The sequence below is a fragment of the Petromyzon marinus genome, chromosome 29, assembly GCF_048934315.1.
Source record: "Petromyzon marinus isolate PM22_M1 ecotype Great Lakes invasive population chromosome 29, UKy_Petmar_22M1.pri1.0, whole genome shotgun sequence".
Taxonomy (NCBI): domain Eukaryota; kingdom Metazoa; phylum Chordata; class Hyperoartia; order Petromyzontiformes; family Petromyzontidae; genus Petromyzon; species Petromyzon marinus.
The window spans coordinates 385,674-395,936 of record NC_133695.1 but is presented as its reverse complement, the minus strand read 5'-3'; the positions used below and the strand labels follow the sequence as shown (position 1 = coordinate 395,936).

Here is a 10,263-nt window from a genome sequence, read left to right as displayed (position 1 = left end):
TGACCCTTCAGCAAACCTGCACTGACCAGAGCGGTAAAGTATGGTCACACAACTTGATCTGATTGGCTCTGTCGGGTGGCAAAAGCTATAGCTGAAAATTGGCATTAAACTTACACGATCTAACCCAAAAGTTCACTAACTATGAATCATAACAGTGTTCGTGAAAGCCTACGTGTACAAATCGCCCCACTGTTTCAACTGGGAGATCGAATCTATCCGGCGACCTTTGAAATGTAAGTTCCGGCGTCGATAAAAAATGCTTATCGTGACACCACGGCAGCATCCATGCACGCAGGGTCAGACGAAATAATTTCCACAAAGAAACACGAAGCCCCACTCCATCACAACCAATCAGGGGTCGCCAACCAAAATAACAACAGCCATTTCTCCTTAGTTGGTAAAAGAAGCCACTCAATAGTTCACAGTGCCGCACAGTGCGCGTCGCGAGCACGGGGCGGTGGTGGCTGCTTCACGCGGACCGCTGCACCTGCTGGGTAATGCCCCGTCTCGTTTAAACGAACGACTGCGGATTAAACCCAGGGACACGTGTCCCTCGCTGCGCCTCTCCCGTGCACCTCTCGATCGAGTCCCGCCCCAAAATCTCTCTCGGCAGCGGCCACCTCATCAGAGTCACCGCCATCGAAGGCTGCGCCGTAGGGGACTCGACCAGACGCGAGCGCCTCCTGCCACCGGCCGCCCGTCGTGTCGACTGCGCGGCCGTGGGGCCCCAAGATGCCCAAGAAGAATCGCCGGGTTCATTAAATGAAATGCCGACAAAAATAAACTCCCGAAGCGAGGCACGCCGTCACTTCCTTTCAGCAAGACGCACGAGTCGGCATGCAACTTCCTCCGTGACACTTACGTGGGGAGGCTTTAATCCAGCAGTGGATTGATATATCGTCGTTACGTTGTGATCATCGCGGGGTTAACAATACGGCCTCGCCCACGCGCGCGTCTGTCAGTCAGTGACACACTTCAAAACGATATGCGCTATATATTAGCACTAAGCTAAAATAGCACCTACATGCACAGCCTTTCACACCACTTAATACTGATTTATTATTATTACTCACAGCTCAAAAAATACCTATATATATCTTTGCTTGACATGTTTTGCACTGAAATAGTTTACGCATGTTCCTCCTTACTGTTTCGCCGGACTTCGCCACGAACCATCGCGGCGAAGAGCGGTGATGGAATAAACCAGAGCAGTGGCATGTACATTACCACGATATTACTGCTATATCATTTGTATTCATTCCGGGTCTCCACTGCGAAATAACCACAATACCTCGCTGACCTCGTCAAGGAGCATCAACCACCATCACGCAAACTCCGATCGCCCTCGAAGCATCGGCTTTTGGCTGCTGGCCATCGAACAAAGACTGCATCACGCGCTTTCAGATGCGCTTCTGTGTCCGTCTGGAACGCTCTTCCTTCCGATATTAGGAAGCCATTGGAGATATACACTTTTAAATCATCTAGATTGAAAACTCATTTCCTAAAAACTGCTTTTCGTGGTTAATTTCATGTCTCTCCCCCGCACCTCCAATTAGCACGGTTGGCTACGTACGGTGCGAAATAAGACCAACACACATGGGGTCTCGCTGACATAAATACAGTGGCTTAGGAATTATACTTACTATTCTTGACGCCTCTGATAAACAAACGATGGCCAAGTAAAGTAGCTGAGTGGCAGCCAAGGAGTGGAATACGTCCAAGATCGTGTCCACCGATGACACGGATCAATGCAATAGGCTCGTGTGTGGGTGCTCGGTGGAGTACGACTCCAGGCCAGGGAGCGGTGGTGTAGCGGTTAGCGCGCTACTCTGTGAAACCGGCGAGCCGGGTTCGATTCCCGCTCACGGCCAATACCAGTGACAATTATTTGAATGGGACATGGGCCTCCCCTAGGTCGATTCAGCCTCAAATGAGTACCTGGTGTGGTGTGTAAACATCACCAGTGGAGGCCGGGCGTGGTGTTGACCACCCACCCTCTCGTGTGCCGTTCCGGCCTTCTTAGATGCTCGCTAATAGCACTTGTCCCTACAGTCTGATCAGGCTGTACGGGGAATCTGTGTCTTTGTCTTATTGCTAGAGGATCATGAGAGATGGTTACTGATGATGGTAACTTAGACAAACATCATTTTAACTCCATTCCAAGGACCAAATCACTCTCACCAACACCGCAAGTGACGTCACGTGCCAAGATCGGTGCCCTTCGAGGCGACATGAAGTGTGGACGGCTCTTGCTGCTGACAGATCACGGCACAGACCCAGGTGGCATGGGTTAACCGGCTGAGATAGCTGACAGATGCACAAACTTTGCTTCCCACTGTGCCCCCTTCTCTCTCTCTTACCAAGACCTCTGGGGCAAGTGGAGTGAGCAAACACCCCGATGGGGTGGTGTGGCAAGATCCACGCCCGGTCGCCTTTGTTTTCCCAGTCGCACAAGGTTGTCATGTCGGGCGTAGTCGACCTAGGGGAGGACCAGGATCGGTTCAGATTAATCGCCGGTGATGTAAACCCTGGTCGGAAGTCGAACTCAGGTGGCCGGGACTCGTAGCGCTTTGAGCCAACCGGGACGGCAGCGCTCCGACCACCACCCAATCACTCAAAGACAAAGGTCCCCCGTACAATCTTAACAGACGTTGAGGCAAGTGCTGTTAGCGAAGTCCCATGAAGGCCGGCACGGCACTCGAGGGGTGGGTGATCAGCGCCATGCCCGGCCACCTTTGTCTCTCGTTTGGTGATGTTTATACATCGCCACACGGTACTCCATTGAGTCGACTTAGAGGGGCCCCAGAACTGGTCGTGAGGGTAAATCGAACTCGGGTCGACGGGTTCACAGCGCGCTAACTGCTGGACTACCGCTCCGCACACCCATTCACTCACCCAGCCACTCAACCCACTCAGCCACCCAGCCACTCAACCCACTCAGCCACCCAGCCACTCACCCACACACTCACCCACACACTCACCCAGCCACTCAACCCACTCAGCCACTCAACCCACTCAGCCACCCAGCTACTCAACCCACTCAGCAACCCAGCCACTCAACCCACTCAGCCACCCAGCCACTCAACCCACTCAGCCACCCAGCCACTCACCCACTCACTCACCCACACACTCACCCAGCCACTCAACCCACTCAGCCACTCAACCCACTCAGCCACCCAGCTACTCAACCCACTCAGCAACCCAGCCACTCAACCCACTCAGCAACCCAGCCACTCAATCCACTCAGCCACCCAGCCACTCACCCAACCACTCACCCACCCAGACACTCACCCACTCACTCACTCACCCACACACTCACCGACACACTCATCCACTCTCTCGCATGCACCTTGTCCTGTGCCATCGCATGTCAAGTCCTCGACAGTATACTCCACAGAGAGTCTCTTTGCTGTGCGGCTCAGTCCGTAGCACGTGGAACAACAACAACAGCAGTGGCCATCGAGCGGTGCAACTTCTCAGAGGGAAGCGAGGAGGGCTCCACCGCGTGAACAATAACAACCGCGTGGCCGCGTGAACAACAACAACAACAGCCACGTGAACAACAATAACATCAACCACGTGGCCGCGGTGCATCTCCATATGTCACGGTTGGCTGCGTGCGGTGCGAAAGAAGTTGAACATCAATTTCGATTTAAAGCTTTCGTGACTGCAAGGATTCATTTTCTTTGGTTCTTTCGGTAAAGTCACGTAGAATGAGAATAAAATAATAAATTAATTAAAGGTCGCGATCTGAGCGTGACTTTTTCACTCCAGCGCTGTCCTCCAGACAGTCTCGTCCCTTCACCTGATGAAGGCCGCTTGTGTTGTGGCCGAAACGTCGTGAGAATATTATTGCGTTATTTTATTTTATCAATTTATTATTTTATTCTCATTCTACGTGACTTTACCGAAAGAACCAAAGAAGAAGTTGAACATACATGCATCCATGCGCATGCGAACATAACAAAAACACATTCAGCGATCGCACTGCATAAAAATGAAACATAATAGGCGACGTTCCGGGCAATGGGTCTTTTAAAAAAAAAATTCGTGATATAGAATGAGCAGTAATGCATAAGGACAAACAAGAGACTCAACGCATTTGTCAATAACACTGCCCCAGAGGAAACATCGAACAACACGCGACGTTTTAGGCAATGGCCTTCCGTCATCACATTATTATCTCTCTGGTGTGAAGGGCCATTGCCCGAAACATCGCCTATGTAAGCCTTGTATGAGCCGTGGTATTGATGAATGCGCTGTGCTCTTCATGTTTGTGTTTGCTGAGTTCGTGCGATCAAGCCGCTGGGTCCGTGCCATCCTCACGCTTGGGGCTGCGTCACTCACAGCCCTTGCCACTTGGAGCTGCTGGGGGGAGGAGGGGGTGGTGGTGGTGGTGGTGGTGCCCGCGCTCTCGGTCTTCCCTCCCCATCAGCCCCCTCCTTCCCTGTCTTCTCCTCCCATCCCTACCCCCCGACCCTCCACTGGGCACGAAGCATCCACCACCCTCCCCTGCTGGGCTCGGGATGACTGCGGGATAAGAGTGCGAGAGACGAGAGGTGCCGCTACAGTGCAGGCGGCATCACGCGCGGTGCTGCTGCAGCAGGAGGGGGGAGGAGGAGCAGCGCTCTCCCGTAGACCTTGCGCAAAGGCAGCAGCACAACACCAACGCTCTCTCATTTGCGAGCATCTTCATATCTACACGCTCAGGTCGGTACGTGTGTGTATTTGCAGTATGTATACTGTGTCAATGTTTGCACGTTATGTTGTGTTAATGTGGATGTTGTGTGATGGGGGAACGGCAGTGTGGTGGTTACCGTGCCGACGCGACGAACCAGGTTCTATACCCACTCACAGCCAACACCAGCGACGATTATCTGAGCCGATCCTGGGCTGCCTCTAGGTCGACTGAGCCTCAAATGAGTACCTTGTGCGGTATGTAAACATCGCTACTAGGGAGACAAAGGTGGTCGGGCGTGGTGCTGACCACCCCCTCGTGTGCCGTACCGGCCTTCATAGGTCTTCGCTAACAGCACTTGCCCCAAGTCCGTTAAGACTATACGGGGGATCTTTGTCTTGTTTAGACTGATATGGGGACGCGTAGTGGTGAGCGCACTGCGCTACGAACTGAGCACCCCGGGTGAGATTCACCAGCGGTGAGCGGTGTTATCTGAACCGGTCCTGGGTCGCGCCTCGATACTCAGCCTGAAACGAGCACGTGCCTGTGCCCATCAACAGCGGCGTGGTGTCGTGCACGCGTCACCCTGTCCGTGCAGCGCGCCATTAAGAGGTGCTCGCTAACAACAGTGTGGAGGGCGTTCAGGCGACACGGACGATATTTGACGATGTTGTATCGTAACCACAAATCACGTTACCCATCAAGACGACGGCTGTGGCGATATAGAGCGCAGCAGGAGGGGCCAACAACGATCTCGAGATGGATGTTGTGGAGGATGAAGAGCGGGCACAGACGACGCACACTCTGCTCAGACAGACGCAGCGTGCTGAGGCTGATGCTGCTGTTCAGCTCGCTGTGGTTGTCACAAGTGAACGCTGGTGGTTGTCACAAGTGAACGCTGGTGGTTGTCACAAGTGAACGCTGGTGGTTGTCACAAGTGAACGCTGGTGGTTGTCACAAGTGAACGCTGGTGGTTGTCACAAGTGAACGCCAGCGAGAGCTGCCAGTCGCATTCCCGAAGCCACTTTTGTTATCTTCGTGTGAACGGGGATTAATTTCTCTCTCGATATTTTTTTCCGGAATGCTGCGCGGCTGGCTTGGCGTATGGAATTATCGGCTGGCAAGGCACTGCCACTAGAATACAAAGTGTGCCTATCCACAATAATCGTGTATTACCTGTTTGCTATATTACTACAATCCCTTGAGGACAAACAGAGTATCAAATCAAGTGAAGTCTCCAACCTCGATCCCTCCTGTCTGTGTACTATGAAGAAGGACCATTGCCCGGATCCACGCCGATCACGCAATAGACACATTTTATTAATTTAAAATCACTGAGTCTTTCTTGACGAATGAGACTCTCGTGAAGTGTTCAATAGTTCATGGAACAGCGTTCCAGACTGTGTCCGATCGAAATGAAGAGCTGCGTATGTGCGCGTCTGTGCGTGTGAGTTTGTGCGTGTGAGTGTGCGTGTGAGTTTGTGCGTGTGTGTGAGTGTGTGTGAGTGTGCGTGTGAGTTTGTGCGTGTGTGTGTGAGTGCGTGTGTGAGTGTGCGTGTGAGAGTGAGTGTGCGTGTGAGAGTGTGCGTGTGTGTGAGAGTGTGTACGTGAGTGTGTGCGTGTGTGTGAGTGGGTGAGTGTGCGTGTGTGAGTGCGTGAGTGTGTGTGTGAGTGTGTGTGAGTGTGTGTGTGCGTGTGTGTGAGTGCGTGAGTGTGCGTGTGAGTGAGTGCGTGTGTGAGTGTGCGTGTGTGTGAGAGTGTGTGTGTGAGAGTGAGTGTGTGTGAGAGTGAGTGTGTGTGAGTGTGTGTAAGAGTGCGTGTGAGAGTGAGTGTGTGCGTGAGTGCGTGTGAGTGTGTGTGAGAGTGCGTGTGAGAGTGAGTGTGTGTGTGAGTGTGCGTGTGTGTGAGAGTGTGTGTGTGAGAGTGAGTGTGTGTGTGTGAGAGTGCGTGTGAGAGTGAGTGTGTGCGTGAGTGTGTGTGAGTGTGTGTGAGAGTGCGTGTGAGAGTGAGTGTGTGCGTGAGTGCGTGTGTGTGAGTGCGTGTGAGGGTGAGCTTCTATATCATTACTGCTGCTGTGCGCCTGCTGTGTTTTTTTAAAACGCCCGTGCCGTGTGCGTCTGGTTGCGTGCTGTCGAGCAGCCTCTGTAGGGGCCATAGACCGTGAAGAAAGCCGGCGACACCAGCGGCGAGGGACTCACCCCGAGGAGCTGGGGACAGACAACGAAACGAACAAAAGCCAACACAGCAGCCATCCTGCCCAAGGGCGGTGGGGGAGGGGAAGACACAAACATAATTAGCACAAATCAGCGGCTGCTTTCAATACCCTCTCACTCCGGGACTGATGGGAGGGACCTTACAGGGAGGGAGTCGACCCTCGCGCTGAGATGGATTAATAAGATTTGAGGACGTTCCTCTGAATAGACATCGCACGGGCCCATGTCCTTCATGAACCACGGGCTATGGCCGGTGCTGGCCCTGGGTGCAGGTCCACCAACGCCGCGGCGCGTCAGCCCTGAGAGGTCTTCTGCTCCCACATGCGGGCGCGTGGCTGTGGGTGGAGGAGGCCCGGCGTCTCGACACTGAAAGTGGCGTCACCATGGTGTGTCTGGAGACGGCGATGGCCAGTGGAGCGATGGTGTGCAAACCCGACTGCTGCATCAAAGGTGAGAGAGAGAGCGAGAGAGAGAGAGCGAGAGAGCTCAATCACTCGATCGGAATCTCCAGAACGGAGTCGTCGTAGCCGGCGGACCACTTGGCAAGACGCTCCTGAAAAGAGTCCAGGAGACGAGGTGAGGCTTCGCTGGGCTACCGAGCGTGAGGACGAACACGAGAGAGAGAGGGGGACGGAGCGAGTCGCTGTGTGCGAGCCCACAATTGGCCCGGTGAGATGGATTTGGGTCTTTACGGTGGGTTGGGATGTTCACCGGTCGACTTTTGTTGTGAATGATGGGCGGCTGCAGTTCACCGTGCGTGGATGATACGAGTCGATACGTGTCTTTGGAGAAATGTCAATATATATACGTGCCTAGTCAATACGCAATAAGTTATTGTTATAGAATCAGGGCTTACATGTTCATCTTCATACATTTTCCGGCCCCTCCCCTCAACCAAACCCACAACCTATGAGACCCTGAAATATTTTCCGGAAATAAAGCCGATTGTGTAATTTATAATAACAACGGCCGATTTTTATATCAATGAATGCCCCAGCGACCATCTCAATAATCTTCATGAGGAGGGTTCTGCATTGGAATAGATAGCCAATCGCATTCAAATACGTGGCCTTTGTGTCTCTGCATTGATTGCGATGTTTGGCCAGTAGATGTAGTCAGTTGTGTGGCACGTGTGCGGGAATCGCGGAGAGAAGCCACCACTATGCACGTAGCAGGTGAATATCAAACAGGTTCTGATGGATTCATTACACTCGCTGTACTCTCATCTCCGGGCCACCTCGCAGCCCAGCTGATGAGGGCGTCACACAAACCTTGACGTGGTCCACCAACCCTTACATCCAGAGCATGGCGCGGTGCTAGAGTCAATGTTGACCACTCCACATTACCCTGGTACGAGCCAGTTTATCCACAGGACAAGGGGTTGGTAGATGTATACATATTCAGCACGCATGCCTGTACAATATATCGGTGTCAAGCTTCTGCTACAGAAATGAGTAACTATTTACATTCGCGGTTTTATTTGATTCAAATGATATGCATTTATGTTGAACTTCATTCATTGTAGTTTATTGTAAAAATTCGGTCAGTCCCTGTGATCACTGTTACGTTGCAATTATGGCTTTATTTTTTGGTGATTTCGAAAAGTTTTTTGGTTTGGACATGTTTGTTTTGTTGTAGTACGGAGTTAGACGATGGCTTTAATTTAAGTTTTGTTGTGGTTGTTATTCTTGGTTCTTTCGAAAGAACCAAGAATATGAATCCCTGCAGTCACGAAAGCTTTAAATCAAAGTTGTTGTTGTTGTTGTTTGACTTGCATCCCACTGGGATCTTTTGCACACAGCGTTGGTGTACGGTGCTTTTTCCAGGAATATTTTTGCTGCTTTTTGTTCATGGATTTTCCGTTTGCACAGTCACATAGTCACTTTAATATGTTTTCTTGTTCGTGTTTTTGTTTTTTGTTTGTTGTGGTTGCACCCGATTCAAGAGCCGAATGGCTCACAGGGCTATACCAAAATAAATCAACTGAAAACTGAATTCTGCACCGTACGTAGCCAACCGTGCTCTGTGATAATTAAGTTAAAAACTGACAGAGGTTACAACAAATAACTTTATGTCCCCTGGAGTAGATATTTGCCAGTCTGAAATTTTAAATTATCTTATAATCTCGGTTCTTTCGGTAAAGTCGCGTAGATAGAAAAAAAAATAGAGAAAAATAATAAAATAAAAAATAATGCAAAATTAAAATAATGAATTGAAAATAATAAAAGAAAAAACAAAAAGAAAAATAGTAAAATAAAAAATATTTCTTATTTTACTTTTTCTATTTTTATCGTGTTTTTTTTGCTTTTATTATTAAAAAAATATATTTTAAATTTAATTATTTTTAGCTTTTATTTGTTATATTCTTGGTTCTTTCGGTAAAGTCACGTAGATAAAAATTTTTATTCTTATTATGAATAGGTTTTTCCCCTTTTTTTCTGGGAACAAAACTGAAAGCTTTTTACAAGGAATCACGTCTGCATTAACCACAATACTTGTGGTCAGAATGCAAAAAAAAACATACTCTTATCATATATTGGCATTGTCTTTGAAACTGTTAGGTCCACACCAGAGACAGCTTTCTTTTGAGCCTCGTCTCAAGCGGTGTTAGACCAGAGGACGCCAAAAGGCGTACAGCTCAAAGACAAATTCACTATCAGAGTAATGAGCATCTACATCATGGGACCTCCTTTGCCACTACCAAAATATAAGAATAGGTTTTTCCCCTATTTTTTCTGGCAACAAAACTGAAAAAAATGAGAAAAACCTAATCTTATATTTTGTTACTGGCAAAGGAGGTCCCATGATGTTTATTATTATATATTTTTTATATGATTTCTATGTGACTTTACCGAAAAAACAAGAATATTAATTTATGCAGTCACAAAAGTTTTAAGTCAAAATTTAAACGATCTTATGAACGGATTACTTTCCACTAAAGCTTGATTTTACCTATTATATGTATCTATAGGGTGTCACGGTGGCGAGATGTTAACAACTTCGCTTGGTATTCAGGAGATCGTGGGTTCGTGATTTCATTCCCGACCCTGATGCCTCTATATATTTGGAGTTTGCGTGTCTCTCTCCACGTGTCTCTCTCCAAGTTCCCGACCCTGATGCCTCTATATATTTGGAGTATGCGTGTCTTTCTCCCCGTGTCTCTCTCCACGTTCCCGACCCTGATGCCTCTATATATTTGGAGTTTGCGTGTCTCTCTCCCCGTGGATTTTTCTCCGAGTCCTTCGTTTTACTCTCCACATTCAGAGACATCAGTACAGTATTTGGCTGCTATACATTTCCATATGATACTACCTGGTAAAATAAAAAGTAGTACATTTGTGTACAGTCTATCAACGCGTATGAATTCATCTG

General features: G+C 49.4%; 1 protein-coding gene across 2 annotated transcripts in view; it reads left to right on the top strand.

Annotated features, from left to right (window-relative positions):
• Positions 1-4,382: 4,382 nt before the first annotated feature.
• LOC116947392 (potassium channel subfamily K member 2-like) overlaps positions 4,383-10,263 on the top strand; it is a 173,056-nt gene continuing 167,175 nt past the window's right edge. Inside the window, exons 1-2 of one of the 2 annotated variants that reach the window (XM_032963075.2) lie at positions 4,383-4,710; positions 6,818-7,341. In XM_032963075.2, coding sequence (XP_032818966.1) covers positions 7,275-7,341 — 67 coding nt within the window. In that variant the 5' untranslated portion in view covers positions 4,383-4,710; positions 6,818-7,274. Of the gene's footprint in view, positions 4,711-6,817; positions 7,468-10,263 lie in introns of both variants that reach the window. The other variant, XM_032963076.2, reaches the window with a different exon arrangement.